Source organism: Fusarium odoratissimum, assembly GCF_000260195.1.
Source record: "Fusarium odoratissimum NRRL 54006 unplaced genomic scaffold supercont1.2, whole genome shotgun sequence".
In the NCBI taxonomy this organism is placed as follows: domain Eukaryota; kingdom Fungi; phylum Ascomycota; class Sordariomycetes; order Hypocreales; family Nectriaceae; genus Fusarium; species Fusarium odoratissimum.
The window spans coordinates 1308416-1327271 of NW_022158688.1; the positions used below are offsets into that span (position 1 = coordinate 1308416).

The 18856-nt window shown below is 49.9% G+C and overlaps 5 protein-coding genes across 7 annotated transcripts; 2 read left to right on the plus strand and 3 right to left on the minus strand.

Annotated features, from left to right (window-relative positions):
• Positions 1 to 1053: 1053 nt before the first annotated feature.
• FOIG_02081 (uncharacterized protein) lies at positions 1054 to 2673 on the plus strand (the record flags this gene model as incomplete). The annotated part of the gene is made up of 1 exon (XM_031199196.1): positions 1054 to 2673. One exon carries the CDS (start codon positions 1054 to 1056, stop codon positions 2671 to 2673), a length of 1620 nt encoding a protein of 539 aa, XP_031071233.1.
• Positions 2674 to 3549: 876 nt separating this feature from the next.
• On the plus strand, positions 3550 to 7972 carry FOIG_02082 (ethanolaminephosphotransferase). Its single transcript, XM_031199197.1, has 3 exons — positions 3550 to 4407; positions 4466 to 4608; positions 4659 to 7972. The coding sequence occupies exons 1-3, from the start codon at positions 4100 to 4102 to the stop codon at positions 5447 to 5449; spliced, it is 1242 nt and encodes a 413-aa protein (XP_031071234.1). The 5' UTR covers positions 3550 to 4099; the 3' UTR covers positions 5450 to 7972.
• FOIG_02083 (uncharacterized protein) lies at positions 5741 to 7981 on the minus strand. Its single transcript, XM_031199198.1, has 3 exons — positions 7361 to 7981; positions 6879 to 7159; positions 5741 to 6747 (listed from the first exon to the last, which is right to left on the minus strand). Exons 1-3 carry the CDS (start codon positions 7484 to 7486, stop codon positions 6243 to 6245), a joined length of 912 nt encoding a protein of 303 aa, XP_031071235.1. The 5' UTR covers positions 7487 to 7981; the 3' UTR covers positions 5741 to 6242.
• Positions 7982 to 10507: 2526 nt separating this feature from the next.
• FOIG_02084 (aspartyl-tRNA synthetase) lies at positions 10508 to 13084 on the minus strand. 2 transcript variants are annotated; one of them, XM_031199199.1, is made up of 3 exons: positions 11679 to 13084; positions 11165 to 11608; positions 10508 to 11110 (listed from the first exon to the last, which is right to left on the minus strand). In XM_031199199.1, the coding sequence occupies exons 1-3, from the start codon at positions 12747 to 12749 to the stop codon at positions 10877 to 10879; spliced, it is 1749 nt and encodes a 582-aa protein (XP_031071236.1). In that variant the 5' UTR covers positions 12750 to 13084; the 3' UTR covers positions 10508 to 10876. The 2 variants fall into 2 exon arrangements, with proteins under 2 accessions (XP_031071236.1, XP_031071237.1); XM_031199200.1 differs by having other exon boundaries at positions 10508 to 11608.
• A 19-nt stretch (positions 13085 to 13103) lies between these two features.
• Positions 13104 to 18460, minus strand: FOIG_02085 (regulatory associated protein-mTOR). 2 transcript variants are annotated; one of them, XM_031199201.1, is made up of 3 exons: positions 17742 to 18460; positions 13854 to 17452; positions 13104 to 13791 (listed from the first exon to the last, which is right to left on the minus strand). In XM_031199201.1, exons 1-3 carry the CDS (start codon positions 18114 to 18116, stop codon positions 13575 to 13577), a joined length of 4191 nt encoding a protein of 1396 aa, XP_031071238.1. In that variant the 5' UTR covers positions 18117 to 18460; the 3' UTR covers positions 13104 to 13574. The 2 variants fall into 2 exon arrangements, with proteins under 2 accessions (XP_031071238.1, XP_031071239.1); XM_031199202.1 differs by having other exon boundaries at positions 13854 to 18460.
• Positions 18461 to 18856: the final 396 nt, after the last annotated feature.

The following is an 18856-nucleotide window of genomic DNA, read 5'->3' on the forward strand; positions in this document are numbered from 1 at the left end:
GCAAATTGAATCTATCAACCCGCGTAGGTCCATTCACCGCCGAGACCATTCAGAGCACACCCTAGAGTCGAGTATGTGACTCGAGCTGAAAGAGCAACTGGGTCAGAGCCTTTCCCTAAGGTTGGCAGACAGACCCAGACCCCAGTTTGTAATGCCAAACTACCTACCTGCCACTCTATATTGGACGGCCCTCGTGCTTTTGTTTATTAGCCTCGCCTTCCATACAGCGCTTGCATCGCGGTGATGCATCCTGACACTGACAGTCACTGTTAGTCTTGGCAATGAATGACACAAGGCGTCAGAGAATTCGAGTGCCTCTGCAGCCACCACAAGCTCATTACAAATTAGATGAAGCAATTTATTTCCCTCTGCTTACCTACTCATGAAACGGAGTGAAGAAGAAAATTGTTACCTCCCGCCAAAAAGAAGCCTTACCACCAGACCTACAAAGCCGGGCAATTAAGTAACCTTCATCCTAACTTATACATATCTTCAACTTTTGGATCTCGTGGCCAAGTGTCTCGCCAGCATTTCTTTATGTGTTCCTCCATTTACATCCAGTTTTGGTCTATAGCACCTTCCTGCTCTTGCGAGTTGCGTAGCGTGGGCTGGAGTTAAGAAGGAAGGCGCATACCCTCAGTCTTCTTCCCCGGAGTGGCTTCCTGCCAACACCACAACCGACACACTTCTTTCTCTCTCTCTTCAATCCCGTCTTCCTACCCTCAACCTTCGCTTTTATTTCTCCAGTCTGGTTCTCTCCACAAGGTTGGTCATTTGTGTCAAAACGATGGCAAAGGTGTGAAAGCCCACTTGTTCTTTAAACTATCTTATACTGCACTGCGCATATTGGCCACCTCTGCATTTCTACAGCCCTTCTCACACTTTTGCAGAAGCATCATTCCGCTAGATATCCCCACGACCTCATCTGCGCCCACACTCAGACAGATTCGGACCATCTAGCAAACTCAATCTAACAGGCACCTTCCTTGAATCTCAGAGATATTGATCGTCCTTACCACCTCCGGCGAACAAGATATAACAAGCTGAGCCAGCATGGAGGACCTGTCTTCCCCCATCAGCATCGCTTCATCTACCCCAACTGCTCCAACTTCGGCTTCAAAAGTCACTTACACCACTGCTGGCACTCCATACAATCCTAGCACTTCTCAGCCACTGCAACCGCCTGCCCGACGAGGTCGCTCTCTCAAGTGGCCTGCCGGTCTCCCTGCGGCTGGGCTATCTCTGCTTCCCAAATCTGTCCTTGCCACTCTGCCCCTTAAAGCTGGATCACGGTCCTCGCCTCTCCAACAGTACAGCCCTCAGACACCCTACGACAGAGCATCCAGCCCCTTGAATGATACAGACCACAGATGTATCAACATGTCCGCCCAAGTACCCCGGCTCGTGTCTTCTGCGACTCCGTCGCCGCTTATGTCCCTCTTCTCCGAAGCTGAACAAGACACGTTTACCGACGTTGACCCAAGTGAGGAAAGCGATGAAGAGTGCGAACTCGGCATGGACCCGTTGATGAATATGACAGTAAAGTCTCTTCACAACCTGGCTTCTTACCCAAACCCCAATCAGAAGCGAGCTCAGAAAGCCCTTCTTCGGGGGCTCAAACCAGCCCTTGGCCTGAAGACGACAACCCGTGTTGACGAGCCTTTGGCTCCCATCACTCATTCCTTTGGACTCCCAGATGCGTCCAACAACAACAACAACGACCTGTCAAGTGTGTTACAGCCGCCACAGGCAGAGAAACCTACCCTCGGAAGATCTTTCGATGACGCATTCTGGAATTCCCATGTCAATAAGTCGCCCAGCATCCCCCTTGGCACATCCCGGAGTTTCAATCGCGCAGTTGGCAGCAATACCTCCCGTGCTGCTGGTACTATTGCTCCTGGTGCCGGCGCTCCACGGCCTTTAACTGCCGGCCCCCCTGGTCAACGCCAATATCGACCATCGACCTTCGAGTCAACTTTCAAAGCACTCCACACAAACATACCAAGCCAAGATGTCAAGCAAGATGAGGACGAAGATGTTCTTATCATTACTCGACAGACTCTACGTCAAGTAGGCATCAGTAACAACAGCCTAGCACAGAATATACCGTCGTTTGAAGCAACTGCTTCACTGGCTTCACAAACCGCAGAGGATTTGGAGGGGTTGTCTGCCAATTCCAAAACCACCCGGCCAAGTGCACCCACAACCGCCGCGACGCGAGGCTCCCAGTATCCTGCGAGAGGAACGTCATCCTGGGGCTTAGGCACTGCTACGACATCTGTATGCTGGACATCATCGCCCGAGCTCAGCCAATCTCGATACACATCGGGACCTAGATTCAGAGCACCAAAGGAACTCCAGGCCTACAACAATAAGATCAATCACGCCTGGTACTACGGAGCCGATTTCCTAGTAGCTACACCAAGCGAGATTGCTTTGCAGGTTCAGCCCCCCAAGGGAAAGGGGCAGTTCGGTGCAATTGGGGATGGGCGCCCATCAAAGAAAGGTGAATTCCATCGCCGAATGGAAATTGAAGACGCCAATCGCATGTCAGTGACAGACCATGCTCGTCCACTGTTCAATATGGCACATGCAAACGTGCAGCAGTTCATTGAAGGCGAGTGGAACAAGAGCCAGGGACGCCGTGCTACGGTAATACAGGCAACCAAGTAGAGGCTATTAATCAGGAAGGAGGTGATTGGCGATGAGTATGAAATATTTTTCATACGGTGCCCTATACACGACAGCATGGAATAGTTTCTGAGAAAAAGTATGTAGATGATGACGGCCTTGCGCGACTGTTGCAGGGCAGGAAGGTTGGATGCTTTTTGGGATGGGCTCTAACGGAAGCCAGTCATGATGTGAGCGGCGATGTTATACTTACACGAAAACAACGGCCAAGCAAATGTATTTCGGCCGATCCATAACGATGGCAGTATAGGAAGAACGGGTAACTTAGTAGTCCTTAGCCGACATGCGAAAACGGAATATGATGAGCAATTATCATACTTGCAAAGTGAGCGTTGACACTCCTGTGACTGGTGTGCAGCTGGTTAAGTGCAGTATGACCCATAGTTTTGCGTCTACTTATTAGCCAAGCTTTTTTTCTCAAAAGGATTACGAGAGTTGGGAACAGAAGTATGTTGATATACACAGACATAGTAGTCAGAAACTTTGATCTTACTATATGTCGTGTAAAGGGCATCATTGAAAGCGAGCTCGCGATCAGGAAAAATCGATAGTCTAATCCGTGATGGCATATCCCGTCCTATGGTATCCATTGATGCTATGTAGCTCTCGAGTTGTCATGGGGTGTTGAAATATACTTGGCGCATGGCCGTGATGGCACATGTCAGAAAGTGACAGTGACCAACATTGTTCTTGGTTAATTTGCCTTTTCAAGCTAGCACCAGCTTTGGTTTTGAAGAGAAGATGAGGACAATTTGAAGGAGAGTGTGAGTGGGTCTCATGACGTTGGTAAGGGGCCTTGTTTTTTTCGTCCCTTTTTTTGGGAATCTTATCTAGATAGACTACATAATTTCCTTTCCGCAGATAACTAGTAATGGGACTTAAGAGTTGACAAAAGTTGAAGTTGCAATTGCGGAGACATGTTCTTCATGTCATTTCGAAATATACTGTATTTCGGGTACTCTGACTCGAGACTTTGTGCCGGATAGTGTCTGCTCCCTCCCTCCTTGGGTAGGTACCTTAGCTATAGATCGCGTTGGTGTTTCTTTGATCCACTTTTTTTTAACTGCTGGCCTCTTTTCCCTTCTTTCCTTTACCAAGTTCAAGTCTCTTGATTACATCTTCTTCCCTTCTTTCTGGGTATCGATCCTGAACTGCAACCATCGCTTGCTGCGTACTTTCTGGCTCTTCGTTACCACGAGAATCCGTCTTTCTGCGCGCGTTACTGCACGATTCAACAAGCGAGAGGATACAAGTGCAAAGCGGGAATCGGACGAGAAACCTAGACTTTACCCACTCCAACAAGAAAAGGCCACAATACCAATCGATCGCTCTGCAGGCCAACCGGAGCACAGAACTGAGAACACACAACTTTCGCGAAAAAGCCAAACAAACGAGATACAATACAACGATGGTCTACGTACGGCAAAAGGAGCTCCCCGCGCTCCGTGAGTACAAATACTCTGGTGTCGACCATTCACTGCTTTCCAAATATGTTCTAAAGCCCTTCTACACGAAATTCGTCATCAAGTGCTTCCCTATGAGCATGGCACCGAATCTGATCACTCTGACCGGGTTTTCATTCGTCGTTGCAAACTTCTTGACACTGCTGTGGTATACTCCCACTCTTGACCAAGATTGCCCCTCCTGGGTGTATTATTCTTGGGCACTGGGCTTGTTCCTATATCAAACGTTCGATGCTGTGGACGGAACTCAAGCGTAAGCTAATTACAATCGCATTTGCCATGTATTGAATTTGTGCTGACTGAACGGCCAGGCGCCGAACTCGGCAATCCGGACCTCTGGGCGAACTCTTCGATCATGGGGTAGATGCTTGTAATACCTCGCTTGAGGTCCTTCTTTTTGCTGCTTCTCAGAATATGGGACAGAGCTGGCAGACTGTGGCAGTCTTGTTCGCATGTGAGTCAACACTGGCGGTTCTGTTGGGATGCGCGATGCTAACTTGATAGCCCTCTTGACCTTTTATGTTCAGACGTGGGAGACTTATCACACCAAAACTCTCACTCTTGGTATCGTCAACGGACCGGTCGAGGGCGTTCTTGCGATCGTCCTGGTCTTCGTTTTCACTGGCTACGTTGGGGGTGCTCATTTCTGGCAACAGAGCATGTTCCATACCATCGGTGTGCCTTCCACCATTGGTATCCCGTCTTTCATCTACAATCTCACCTTTACCGAGTGGTATCTTATTCAGGGCAGTATTGTTCTTGTCTTCAACACCGTCGAGTCTTCACTCAACGTCATCCGCGCTCGACGTGCCCGTGGTGACCGTTCTCGAGGTGCGCTCCTTGGCCTAGTGCCTTTCTTCAGCATCTGGTCTATGGTGGTTGCCTACCTTTATCTCCAACCTAAGATCCGCGAATGCCATCTCATCCCGTTTGCCCTCTTCGCCGGCCTTGTCAATGCCTATAGCGTTGGGCAGATGATCACTGCTCATCTTGTTCACCTGCGCTTCCCCTACTGGAACGTGCTAGGCCTGCCTCTTGCCTTTGGTGTCATCGATTCATTGGGTCCCATCTTCCAGCGCTACTTAGGATTTGGTTGGCCCAGCGCTCTTGGCGATAGTGTCTACCAAGTGGCTTTCATGTTCATGATGCTCGGAACCGCCGTCGGTGTCTACGGAAGTTTTGTCGTTGACGTAATCGTTACCATCTGCGATTACCTCGACATCTGGTGCCTCACCATTAAGCACCCTTATGTTGAAAACGAAGGCGCTCAGACCAATGGTACAAAGAAGGACTAAATGACTGATATAGACCCATGTCAATGGGTTCATGGCAGCGCGGGGGCTCAATCCCCCGAATAGAAGAGTCGCGTAACAAGACTAACAATCGGACTCAAAATTAGAGACGTCGGTAGTTCCAGGTTCGAACGGAGTAATGGAAACGCTTCATGCAGGGATGCCAAGGGATTGGGAATGAGTCAAGATATCTAAAGAGGGTTTAAAAGAGGGCTATCGCGATTATTACATATATCAGGTTCTGGCATGTCTTTGATTATTACGGTTTTCGTGTAGAAGTTTTGTATGATTTGTATGAGGAACGGTTTTGGTTCTTTCTTTTTGGAGTTCTGCAGCGTGCTTTTGTATAACGTTACTGTAGCTTATAGATGCTATTTCTATGTCCGCTGTCAAATTTGACATTATATCAATCTTCTGCGAACCTACTTATGTTTATGACCATATAGAGCCAACACCATCATACGCCAGGCTTTCAGGATCGTGCCGGTCGAATGGGGCTAGGAGACCTTGAACAGAAAATATTTCATCATTTTTGCAACTCAATATACTTGACTTTCCAAGATCCTATAGCATGGTCGTGCATATGGCAGACATTTGCTGCGTGTCTTTGAAAACCAGTCCAAAATTTCTCGGGAGACATACGTAAAAACCTTGAATACAAAACGCCACGCCAAAAAGCCCCGACGGGCGGGGTATCATCTTCCACTTAGTCTCTTAGCGTAATATACGTCAATCATAATGAAGCCATTCATGTATCCTTTCTTCCAAATTGGCCCTTTTGCGCCTTGTCGCTCACTTAGAGAAGATCATCAGTGCCGCTCGCGACACTTTGTTCAATAGCATTGGTGATTGAACGCTCCGAGAAAACAGGACCCTGGCCATCACATCTAGCGCAGTTCTTCAGGCGCTCGCTGACATCGGCAATATCAACCAGGCCTTTCTTGAACAATTCGTGAGATATGATAAAGTCCCATGTTGCACCGGCAGCTAGGAGACGTTCGCCATCATCTGAAGTAACAATGCGGTGTGAGGGCGACTTATTTGTGTGATTTTGCAAGACGTTGGAGTAGAAGTCGGTAGGTTTGAAGCGCAGAGGCCCGGTTGCAGGCTCTGGTGAGATGGAACCATGGCTCATGTGGGATGTCGCGCGAAGGATTTCGTTCTCGGTAGATATTTTCTGGAGATCTCGCTTTAAACGTTCGTTTTCGAGGGATGATTGTTGCTGGGCGGCCTCGAGTCCGGCAAGCTTCGCCTCAAGGTCTTTAACATGCTTTTCTTTCCTCTCGCGGAAGGCACGCTGCCTGTACAGCCACATGTTAGTTAAGAACAAAATCGTCGTCATCGATCGCATTTCGAAGTCACGGTTATGTTGTGTGCCGTGAGGTCTTCTCGCAAAATAAAAAGACCAAGGCAGGAGAAGAGTGAGACGTACGCAGCGCGATTCTGTGCTTTCCTCCGAGACTGAGCAGGAGTTAGGTTCTCGTCCTCCTCGCTGCCCCCACGGGCAACGGACTGCTCGTCAGGGGAGCCATTCCTCAATGAGCCTCCTTGCTGTTGATGGGCTTGGGCTTGAGAAGTATAGCCGGGAGGTGTCGGGGGGCCCGGAAAACCAGAGGCAGGCTGATGGGGGTTTGCATTGAAGCCTTGGGCGGTGGTATAATCGAAAGACTGGAACTGGTCATTTTGACTGGCAGAGAGGCCGTCGTAGTTTTCCTGTACGTGCCAAAGCAATATGTCAGCTAAGATGCGCTAATGCTATAAGATAGACGAGCTGCAGGTACAACGTTGAAGATGCCGAGAAGGTCGTGCTTGTAAGGCTCAACATTGCTAGAGTAATGCTCAGGTAAGGAAACGCTAAGGCAGGGCTGCACCGGGGGAGTGGGGGAGATCGCGGAGAAGGGGTCGTTTACTGACAGGCGGGGATGCATTGAAGTCATCGGAGCCGGCGGAATGCGAGTGTGACGGCGTCAGAGGAGGAATCGGCATGAACTGGTGATAGGGCTGAGGGTTGGCAAAGTTGTATTGCCCGGTGAAATCCATCGTGAACCTTCAGAGGCGGTGGTTGAGGTCGAGTGAAGGTTAAACGAAGCAGGTGGAGTAGAGCAGAATCGAATCGAGTAGTTCGATGCGAGTGACTGTGGCCACACAAAATGGACGAGGAGCCCGAGATGAATGAGGTTGAGCGCAAATGAATAAAGATGTGATGACTCAATGCCGGGTTGAAGAGGCAGAAGCGCTTCTTGGTTAAAATAGTAGAGAAGAAGTTGAGCTTGTATGGGGGCTTGGCTCTAGGTTGGTGGATGAATTAACTAGGTACGAGGCGGGTGACGCGGGTGGGTGAAGAAGAGAGGTGGAGGTGGAGGGGGATGGGGAGCACAGGTGCAGACCGATTGACCAAGGTGAGCGAGCCCCAAAAGCACAGAGCACAGAGCACAGAGCACGGGCAGGGCAGGGCAGCAGGCGGTTAGGAGGTGGTAGGGAGGTGGTAGTAAAAGGTAACAAGGTGCCTTAATGAAGCATAACGTGGAATGCGTTTCACGAACGGGGGGACGGGAAAGGTTGGGCCTGGGCCCTTTTAAGAAATGGCTGAGACTCTGCGATCTAGGCCGAGCTAAGCGGTATATGGCAAAGCTAGGTGCCAATCACGACTGACACGGCATTTGCCTTTGACGTGCATATTGGCCGTTGTGTATTAGTCGTGCCAAGCCAGGGTCGGATATCAACATCGTGAGCTTCCTAACTCGAGCATTGCAACGAACTTCCAAATGAGAAACATTCTGGATGATCAAAGGCCTCACAGAGGCTGTCCAGTATTACGGAAAGGGTTCCATGCCGCGTTCGAAGCTAAAGTGTCGCCTAGGAGGAGTTTCGATGGGGGAGCTGCAGCAAGGCGGCCGACGTTACTGGGCATTTAATTCGTCCCTTATTTCCTTGCCTTTACCCGCCAGCTCAGCGCTGTTCAGTTATCTCCCTGGAGCCCGACGGTTGTGCAGACGTTAAGGGCAAGTCGTGAATTAGTCCACGAGCTTGAGGCTAGAAAAATGCGACTCCTGCACATGCAGGCAGGGCTACCTTGAACAGCAACGTTGACGCAGTAGTGGGAGTGGTGCACACTGATCAGGCATTAGCTACCTATGTTCCCCCTTGACACATTGTTCTTATCAGCCGGTATCTCGATTCCACTTCGTGAACCACCACTCTGAACTGCAAAACACAGTGGTTTCCCGAGTTTCTGAAGTCTGTGCTAGCGCCAAGTTGACATGTTAGTCAGACAACTCTGGGTTCAGATATATGACGGCCTCAGAACATGGAACAAACAACGGACCTAACAAACCGACTCCACTGACCAGCGTGGTTCTAGCGAGCTTCAAAGGTTCCGTCTAATGCACAATGGTAAAAATAACTGTTGCCTGATCCCCATCGCTCTTCTTTTTCCTCCTTCTGTCCCGAGACCTGGTGGGTCGTTGGCGTGTAGGTAAGCAGGGTCGTCTTTCACATGGGGGTTCAAGAGGATCTGCGCTTTACATATCAAGATCTATCTCCCTCTAGACGCTCCGGATTTGTTCAGGATTTAATTGACTATGTGCAGTCCTGGCACATTGGTTTCCCTTGCCTAATTCGGCAATATCGTGCGCCAAACAGTATACCCATCCCATCGATGGACAACGACCTACCTCAATAACGCCATGAATGCATCTCGCAAACCTCTTTACGACCCTCACTCCCAGCCTTACAAGGACAACTGCTGAAGCTTCTTCGGCCCTATTTGAACACGCAGCCCCGTATTTTGATCTAGTATGTTCAGCCTGGTCCAGCGCACTCGATACAAAAGACAACAACTTCATCAAGCGAAGCCACATCTGCATCCGACTCTGCTTAGTCGGCCGCCCGCCCGCATTGGCCGCCCGCTTAAGCAAGAGACCCTCAAGAGACCCCCGATTGATCCCGTAACACAATGAAGAGCTTGAGCACTAGATTTTTTTGAGCGGTCTCTGCTCGCTTGCACGTGGTTCGGCAGGAGTTCTGTGCTCTCTTGGCAACTTCTCCCAACCTTCGCCGGGTTTGTTTGGGGAAGATATACACAAACCCCGGCCCATAGAATCCGCACATGAGAGTAAGAGATTAGGGTTGGAGGGGGAGTGCTACGGCGCAGCTGTCGAATTGGTGTGTTGTTGATAATCGCCTCGCCCTCCAGAATCATTAGGACTGTGAGTAAGGTAGTTTGGCTCCTGTACGCAAATGATATGTCGAGTAGTCAGCAACCGCACCCACAGCCTAGAGACATTTGCTCCGTTTAGGTGCTCACTGACTTATCATCGCTAGCACATGGAAGTCTGCGTAACCAATAATACAGTACCCGGGCGCAGCTTCGCGCATCCCCTGCTGGACCCGTCTGGTCTCTCTGTCTCCAGGGTTTGTCTTGGAATGGTCAATTCCTTGGGTAGTTAGGTTGTATCCTAAGACCCTTGGTACATGATATATGCAGTCGAAGCTCGCAATGCCCTTCCCCATGGAATAGGATACCGACGCCTCTCTCCGGGAAATCGGACTCATATGTTGCACCCACGATATGATAACCTAGGGTACCCATCTGGCGGGCGCAGCTTTGTGTAGGTGCATACGAATGCAACTTCTAAGTTGTCGAACGTGGGGAACGATTAACTTAGATCTTACGCACCCTCCGGAGCAAAACCCGTACATAGATCCCGCACTCGCTCACCTAAAGCCTCAAGCAGGTGGGTGGGTGCTGCCCGCCAACCCCTTCACCATTCCGACTTTTATCACGCCTTGGATACTTCCCCAGGGTAACATTGAGCTGAGGGATTGGTATTTAGGTATATACGTGTTGTCACCACACAATACCAATGGTCGGGTACCTTAGCCACTGTGCCTAGAATGTGATGCACGGATTGTTCTTGTTGCCGTTATTCCCGACTTGCACAATCATCATACTCACGTATGTGATATTGATCCACGAAGCTAATGTAAGTCAGACGGCGAGGTGACTGACTGACTCTTGAGGTTTAAGCGAGCCCAACTTAGCACTGCTGAAACTCAATTGATCCATTTGCGGAGTTGCTTCTTTTCAGCAGACCAACCCAGCCTATCTCATACCTGGAACACTTTAATCTCCACGAGTCTTTGATGTTGACGTTCTGGCTATGTTTGTTTCTTCTAACTCACAACTTCACTCGTTACATTGTGTTTAATACAAACGAGTCATCACCAGCTTACAATACAATTCCGTTTTGACCTGGTTTACACAAACGGGGAACTTCTTGGCTGGAATATTCAAATCTTGTTTTTGTCATAATCCCCGGAACTGTCTGTAGTCTTGTCTCTTGTTCTCCAGTTTCCCTTTCTCATCTGTATTTTAGTAGTTCTCACATTCTAGAAATCCTACAACTTCTAGGTCCTTTTAACCTCTTCTTAAGGCAAGAGTCTCTTGGGTGTACGAGGATAATAGCTTGCCAAGTGCACGCTTGGAAGGTTCAAATACCACGCAACCACACGGTCCAAGCCAATACCACCGCCGCCGTGAGGGGGAACACCGGCACTGCGGAAAATGTCGACATACTCCTTGATGCCTTGGCTTTTAGGGTCGATACCCTTTGTACGAATTCGTGCTTCCAGAGTCTCCGGAACGTGAATACGTTGACCACCCTGTTGAACAAGTTAGTGACGACTAGACAAACGATATAGGAGAGGGTGCCATACAGATAGAATTTCTTGTCCACGCATAAAGAAATCGAAGGCATTAGTAACCTTGGGATTCTCGGGGTCCTCCAGGGCATAGAAAGGTCGAGCACCCTCGGGGAACTTGTCAAGGACGTAGAAGTCGGTGCTGTACTTTTCCCGGATAAGAGCGCCTAGTGCCTTCTCTTGCGGTGTGCTCATGTCCTCTTCATCAGAGACGTTGCGGTACTCCTCCGGACCCTCAGCTCTAAGGAGTGCCTGACCCTCAGCGAATGTAAGGCGAACCTCCTTACCGGGCTTGGGCAAAAGAAAGTCCTCAGAAGGGTAAACTGTTCGAACAAGAGCAATCTGCTCGGCACATCGCTCCTGAAGCCCTCGGAAGATATGAAGAAGAACCCCCTCGAGCATGTCGCGGACCTCGTGGTAATGGTCCTCGATTTCCATCTCAAGATCAAGACCGGTGAACTATTGATGCAGGTCAGTGCTATCCTCTGTGTAAACGAGCGAGTCTGGTAGGGCAAATAGGGATGTTTACTTCTGTCATGTGTCTAGGGGTGTTAGAGTTCTCAGCTCGAAATACAGGTCCGATGCACAGAACACGCTTCCGGCCACCAGCAATCTCGTATTGCTTGTAGAATTGGGGAGATTGGGCCAAGTAAGCCTGCTTGTCAAAGTAGGGCATGCCGAACACGTTGGATCCTCCTTCAGAGGCAGCTCCAATGAGGCAAGGCGCCTCAAATTGGACAAAGTCGCGAGCTTCAAGGTACTCGACAAACAGCTTGCGAACGGCCAGTCGTACATCGGCTATGGCTTGCTGAACAGGAGCTCGCTTGTGCATAACGGGGTTGTTCAAATGAGTTGCCATGCTGGCACCAGGGACGTTCTCAAGGCTTAAATTGTCAACGCCTTCCTTGACCTCCTCGACAGGGCCACCAGCGTCCTCATCGTCAAAGTTGGTAACAGGCCGGTTAGCAACAGCAAGACCCATGCCAAGAACTTGAGGGCCAGGGCTGATAACGTAGCACTTAGAGATATGTAGCTCGTAATTGGAGACCTTCACGCTCTTGACTGGCTCTTGGGGCTTCACAACCTTAGCTTCGACAAGAATGTAGCCTTCTAGATTTAGACTACCGATCCACTTGACCATCTGCTTAGAGACAGGTGTGCCTTCACTGCTGGCCGCGACGACGCCCTGGATAGCCCAGTCACGCTCCTCGCGAAGCTCAACAAAGGCCATCTTAGCACCTTGCATGCGCGCATTCTGGATCCACGCACGAAGCTTGATGGTCTTGCCGAGATGCTCATCGCTCAGGTTTCGGAGCTTGACTCGCTCCGCATCGATCTTGGTAAGATGAGTGGAATCTCCATAGTTGTCTTTAGCGAGGTCTTCGGTACTTCCAGCAGCAGCCTTTGCAGCAGACTGTCGGGCTTCGTGTTCAGCAGCTCGGCGTGCCTTCTCAGCTTCCTTCTTAGCCTTCGCCTCAGCCTTCTTCAATGCCTTCTTTGAGGGGCCAGCCTCTCCGCCCTCGACGGCTTCACCACTAACGGCGGGAGCCTGTTCGGCGGGAGGGGGGGCAGCAGCTTGCTCAGCAGGGGCGTCAGCCATGTTGAAGTTACTCGAATATGTATTTCGTAGGCGTTGGGTTTCGTTCTCGCGCAATCACTCGTGTCGGTTGACGAGGGAGGGTTGATATAGAAACACGCGATTGGAGGTGTTTCGATATGACCAAAGTTAGGGGAGGCTCAGAACGAGATCGGACTAGAATCAGGAGATAGTAACGATGGTGACTGTGTCGGTGACTAGGTGGGAGAGAATAAGGTGACGCATAAAAATATGAAGTGGTGGTTGCCCATCAGTCAGGGCGCGCGCAGCGGGGTTCCTGCCCCGCCATGCCATTCCATTTCAACTGCGGCGTCATGGTGGGGTTATCAAGCACCGAACTAATAGTAAAACACCCGACCTTATTAACCCCAGCATTTTGATCCAAAGAAAATGCCATCTAAACGGTTGCTTTTCTTTTTAGTGTCCATATACGCAAAGACCACAAGCCCCAGGCTCAAATTAGCAATTCATATTAAGGTTTATCATACATCTCTCCAATGTCCCGTCCTATATTCTAACGAAACCATTTCCGCCCAACGTCGCGGAATTTGGCGACGCCGACGAGATGTTTCCGTTGTGGAAAGAGATTCGCTTCGTCCTGAGCCTCCATCGCCTCGCTTGTCTTGCCTACTCCTAAACGCCAGCATCGAAAGAAATCCTGGATGATATGATATGCAACCTATACAGCTAACGTTACCACCCGTTTGAACCCCACATCCGTATCCCCTGAATGACACCCTTCCTCCATGGTCCGGGCAATCAATACATCCCGTCTCATTTGTCCTCTCCTATGTATTGCTATAAGCGGAACCTGCCGCCCCAAGGACGCTAGCTTGGGTGCAGAGACTCCGATTTCTCGCAAGTGAACAAGTTGATATGTTGATCACCTCGAGCAGCACATCCAAGAATTGGTCGATGAGGGTGGAATGCAGTGGCCGATATAGGCGAGCTGCGGTTCTGTTGCAGAAAGCTTGAATAGGGCTCAACATTCGAAAGCTCATGCCCATCAAGATTAAAGACCTTCACTGCGTGGGCCGATGTACCCCTGTCAATCGAGTTAGTTCCAGTCCCTGTGATTCATGATCCTTGCGCTGAATTAATACTTACACTGCAAAGACTGGTAGATGTTCATGAGTGCTGGCTGTTCTAAGTGTGTCTCGTGTTGTTTGGAATGAGTGCAGCGGCTTATCCATGCGGATATCCCAGATTTTGACTTTGCCATTCCTGCTTGCACTCAGGAGCTCGCGTTGTCCGCCGCGCTGCATATGTACGCTCTTGATCCATTGTCGATCTGACTCATCCTTCCATTTGCGCACCATGGACTCTTGAGGTCGATTTCTGGTGTCAAAGACTCGAACGGCACCGTCTCCGAAGCCGGCAACAAACATGTTACCCGTCATTTGATCCGAGGTGAGCGAAGTCACGCAGGAGCCCGAGCGTGCTGGGATATCCATGACACACGTCTCGTAAGCGGCATACCACACTCGAATTACTCGGACATCGCCAGCAACAAGGACTCGACCAGTGACTTGTTGCCAGTCGAACACCATGCCAGAGTTGACGTTACTGGGTACCATGTGTGTTAAGGCACGCCAGGATGATGCAAGTTCAATGGCTCTATCCGATTCGTAGTTGCGATAAACTCTGATCACACCGTCAGATGATCCTGTCAGTAGCATCGCCTGGTCGTCTTCGTTGATGAACTTCATGTCGCTGATCTTGGAGCCTTCTGGATTACCGTTACTGAAACGACTCAATCGTCCTTGCTTCTTCCAGTCCCATACGTAAACAGTGTTACCGTCGTCCGCTACAGCAAGATGATCTTCAAATTGATGGAAGGTCATCTTAGCAGGTTGAGCACCATTGTTGATGATCCCAAGTTGATTATTCCATTTGTGACTTCCCGCTTGTTGCTTCAATGGCTGAGTTTCTCTGAAAATGGTTTCATTCCGAGCTCTTCGCCAAAGACGCTCATTGTATTCGGTACTTCCAGGTTCATCTGCCTCACTCGGCTTCATCTGTGGTTCACGGAAATACTCAATTGACCATTCCAGGAATTTGCTCTTGAGAGGCAGTGCAGGAGGCTTCATCAGATCCCGCTCTTTGTATGCGCCTGAATAGGGTTCATGCGCAACATTGTATTGAGCCAGCGATGATGGTCGATCGTTTTGCTCTGCAGGCACCGGTATTTGATTCGGCGTGAGTTTTAGGGATGGTGATCGGGGCAAAGTCGGGGTTGTCGGTCTTGATTTGTCCTCATTGGTGACCAGTGATGGAAAAAGCAAGCTCGCAGTTCGACGAAGGAGTCCTGGGGAGGGTAAAGGCTGCGAGTTAGAAGTGCCAGGAGCATTATTTCGCTGGCTTGCACTCGGAGTATGCTTATGTGCTGTCCTTGCCGTACGCTTTCGAATCTCTGCCATGACTAGCTGCGTCTGAACTCCGACTTTTGAGCTGAGCAGCGCGTTGTGAACAAAGTCTACAACGATAGTCGCTTCGCGTTGTACCTCAGGATGAGGATCCACACTGAGAACGAGAGCCAGCTTCCACAACGCCATATATACTGTGTTATGAGATAGACCATGGGCCATTGGCTTGATGGTACCATCCTTGTTGCGATTATCCGGCCTTGCGTAATGCAAGCCCATCTTGTGTTCCTGGCCGTCATCTTGGGGAGGGAATATGAGATACTCCTTCTCCTCAACCAGTTGTTCGTAAGCTGCAACTAAAAACTTGCTCTCGAAGCGAATAGCAAAATGAGAAAGAAACACAATGAACTCCTTGCGGACCATTGGGCTTCCATCATTACCCATGTCAAGTATCGTCCATGCAATAGACTCCTCAATACGGGCCACTTCCTCTGTCAGATCAGGAATACCCAGAAATGTAGTCATGGCATGGATCATCGCTGCCCGTACCTCGCAACAAGGATCCCTCACGAGATAAGCGAGCTTGACGTATGCATTCTCCCTGATTCCACGCCACTTGGCCTCTGGAAGGTCTTGCCAAAGCTGGCTTATACAGAGACATGCCCACTGGCGCAGAAGAGGGTTCTCCTCATTTTGAAGATGAGTTAAACAATATGACATAATCTCTGTCTGGTTACAGACCATTTGACCATTTTTGTAATCCTTGCATAGCATAGCGAGAATAAAAGCGCACATTGCCTTGTGTTCGTCGCTGTCAACAACAGGCAATCCTTCGGAGGGTTTCAGAATCTGTGCGAAGTAGCTATAGCCGCTATCTTTGATGAGGTCCTGCTGACAAGAAAGGTCCACTGCAATGAGACGAGCCCAGATGAAGACCATAACTGGCTTCAACTCGGCCGCAGCCGACTGTAAGAGTTTGAGGACATATGGGAAAATGCCAATACTGAGAGCGAGCTGAACAGACCACGGGCCCAGGTCGAGAAACCGGCCGAGTAAGATAAGAGCACGAACCCGGTGTTGTTGGCTGAGCAGTACCTGGAGCACAACCGGTAACTGGTCGGGTGACTTTTGGGCCATTGCATCGCCCCTAGTAAGATAAACATCGAAAGCAGTAAGCTGTTCTGTGAAGAATGTCGAGTTTTGATATTCATAATCAAAGCCTTCGCTCTCTTTCTTTTCAAGCATAGGGAGCTGAGCCAATGCCATGTCAACGGCTAGATCCCAGGTCTCCCACAATGGGTGCTGGTGGGTGTCGGGTAGCTTAGGATAGGACTGAGGGTGGCATCCATAGACCGTCATGACGCGTTGGGCAAGAAGAAAATTGCGGAACAGCGCTGCCACCATCAGGTCTTGTCGAAAGAATTTCCGGAAGAGATCACGAGGCAGTGTTGTCCACGCAATGCTGTCTGTGATAGCAGTGAAGATCCAATTAAGTTCCCCCAGTGGTGTTCGCCGCTCCTGGAGGCGACCGGGTAGTTTTTTTGCCCGCTCTGGGCTGATATTGGTCTTGAGGGGGTTCTGCAGAACGAAGAACCACAGAGCCATCTCAATGGGAGTGGTGAGGCAAGCTGTGAACAGATCAGCAGGCAGAAGAGGGTTTGTCGGGAGATTCTCTTTGACAGCGCAGGCAGCCAGATGGATATAAGGCCTGAAATTAGTTTTCGTGTAGTTTGGGTCGCGCTCTGCGGCCTCCTCCTCCTCTTCTTCATGCTTCTCAACAAATCGATGGTAGTTGTTGAGAATGTTGCCGGCTTCAGAACAATCCCAGACAAAGATGGTGGGAGCTTGAAGCCAATGTTGCAGGTCGTACAGTGATACAGGGATGTATTGTGTGTAGTTCTTATTAAAAACCCAAATCTCGCCTGATGCGGTTGGCTTGGGCACGCCGTGACCGTTATAGTGAAGCAAAACACGTTCATCCTTGGCATTTCTGCGTAACGAGATGCAGAATTTCTTTGTCTCCTCGACGGAGGGATCGAGGTATTGTTTGTATCGCGCTCTTATCGCAAGCGTTTCGTACTGCGCCTGAAGTGACTTGCCAATGTTTTCGAGGGCTTTCTGGATGGGAGGTATTGTAGGATCTGTCCAGGCCTCGAGCTTCGCACCTGGGTTGGTCTTGAGCTGGTCAGGGGGTTCAACTCCTATATTCAAACACACCGCGAGAGCTGCAGACACTGTTTTTAACCTGTCTCTCTGCCGCCAATCTTGAAGTTCATATTGTAGTGGTTTAGGTTTGCCTGTCGTCTCATGTCGTTTATCGGTAAAATACATATACCAGTTCTGAGGGCATAATTAGCTAGGTAAACCCAGGGCAACATGAATATCGTGCATGAATGGTCCCCGAGTCAGAGCAATGGATCTATTCCTCTAGGGCTGATGCAGAAGACATCTAACAGGTGATCAAGTTGCCGGGAGGCTCGAGGCTGATGCCAGAGGTGCTTGTTTCCACGTGCCACGGCATACTACAACCAGGTCTTCTTTATCTTGCATCTGTCGAGCATGATACAGAGGCTGGGTGTATCCAAGATGACTGACCGGCAAATTGACATGATTGAGAGGGGAAACTCACGTTAGCCAGCTGAGATATGATGTCCTCCGATTGATAATGATCCTCAAAACCATGTCTAGCACCCCATTCAGGTATGTCATCTTCTGTTGGCTCAGGCTCTTCCATCGGCCGGGGCGCGTAGTCGCTCTTCGACCGGAGGAGTATTGGCTTGGAAGGCCGCGTTTTCTGGTGATGCTCGATGTCGTCTCTTGTCTCGAGCGCTATGCTTCCGTTGCGCCGGTTTGGTGCGCTCAACGGTCGTTGATCATCGTCGTCGCTCCTGGTAGCATCGTTCGAGGTTGAACGGCCGTTCATCCTGGGTCGCGCTGCCGAGGCAGCTCCGTTAGGCTCAGCGGTAGGCGCAGTGGTGCCGTTCACGTCGGATCGCAGCGCCATGACGCCCGAATAACCGTAAAAGTATCGCGATCGACGCAGGTAGTTGGTTGTGGCCGAGATGCGCGGGTTGTCGTGACGGGCGCGGGTTGATAAGTCTAGCGTTGGTGGAGGAGCTTGCAGTGAAGCGGGTTTCGCTGGCTTAGTAGGTGTAAAGATGTGGAGGAAGTGACGTCTATTGGAACGACACAGCTGTCATGGCTCTCTGTGTAGCTCAAGCCGGCATTGCGGATGATAGCCCTTTTTTTGAGCCTGTTTCACTATGGGTTGGTCACTGCGCTTAGGTGTAGAATACCCAAAAGCAGTTGAGAGACTTTCGACAGTGGTCGAGAGAAGCAAATGATGAGGTCTAGTGTTCGTTGGCAGCTGACCAGCATAAAGGCAGAAATTAATAATTCCTAGTACACCATCTGGTTACGTTAGTGCTGGCGTATTCACTTGCACATAAAGGCAGCACGCATATAGTAAGGCAAATATAAATCGTAGTTTGATTATGATTGAAAATCTCTAAATCTTCAAATGAGGTTTTGCTTACGTGCAACAGCACTATTGCTGGTCATTCAAATGCTTGAACGCTGAGCAATGTAAGGTTTGGTATGGACATAGGGTAATGTTCTTGTTACTTACCGACCTCACCTAATGTGATGAGTCTTACTGGATTGATTGTTTTTGCCCCCGCTCCAATAGAAACAAACCCTGGCTGGCCAGCCCTCAGGGCGTAAGAAAACTTCCGATCTCGAAGC

Coding starts and splice junctions, on each gene's coding strand:
- FOIG_02084 (XM_031199199.1), bottom strand. CDS start 12,749: ATGGCTGACGCCCCTGCTGAGCAAGCTGCTGCCCCCCCTCCCGCCGAA. Junction 11,609..11,678: donor CCCCTAGACACATGACAGAA/GTAAACATCCCT, acceptor CTGCATCAATAG/TTCACCGGTCTTGATCTTGA. Junction 11,111..11,164: donor GTGGACAAGAAATTCTATCT/GTATGGCACCCT, acceptor CTTGTTCAACAG/GGTGGTCAACGTATTCACGT.
- FOIG_02082 (XM_031199197.1), top strand. CDS start 4,100: ATGGTCTACGTACGGCAAAAGGAGCTCCCCGCGCTCCGTGAGTACAAA. Junction 4,408..4,465: donor GCTGTGGACGGAACTCAAGC/GTAAGCTAATTA, acceptor CTGAACGGCCAG/GCGCCGAACTCGGCAATCCG. Junction 4,609..4,658: donor TGTGGCAGTCTTGTTCGCAT/GTGAGTCAACAC, acceptor CTAACTTGATAG/CCCTCTTGACCTTTTATGTT.
- FOIG_02083 (XM_031199198.1), bottom strand. CDS start 7,486: ATGGATTTCACCGGGCAATACAACTTTGCCAACCCTCAGCCCTATCAC. Junction 7,160..7,360: donor ACTTCAATGCATCCCCGCCT/GTCAGTAAACGA, acceptor TGGCACGTACAG/GAAAACTACGACGGCCTCTC. Junction 6,748..6,878: donor AAAGCACAGAATCGCGCTGC/GTACGTCTCACT, acceptor GTGGCTGTACAG/GCAGCGTGCCTTCCGCGAGA.
- FOIG_02085 (XM_031199201.1), bottom strand. CDS start 18,116: ATGGCGCTGCGATCCGACGTGAACGGCACCACTGCGCCTACCGCTGAG. Junction 17,453..17,741: donor TCATATCTCAGCTGGCTAAC/GTGAGTTTCCCC, acceptor TTATGCCCTCAG/AACTGGTATATGTATTTTAC. Junction 13,792..13,853: donor CATCTACCAGTCTTTGCAGT/GTAAGTATTAAT, acceptor CTCGATTGACAG/GGGTACATCGGCCCACGCAG.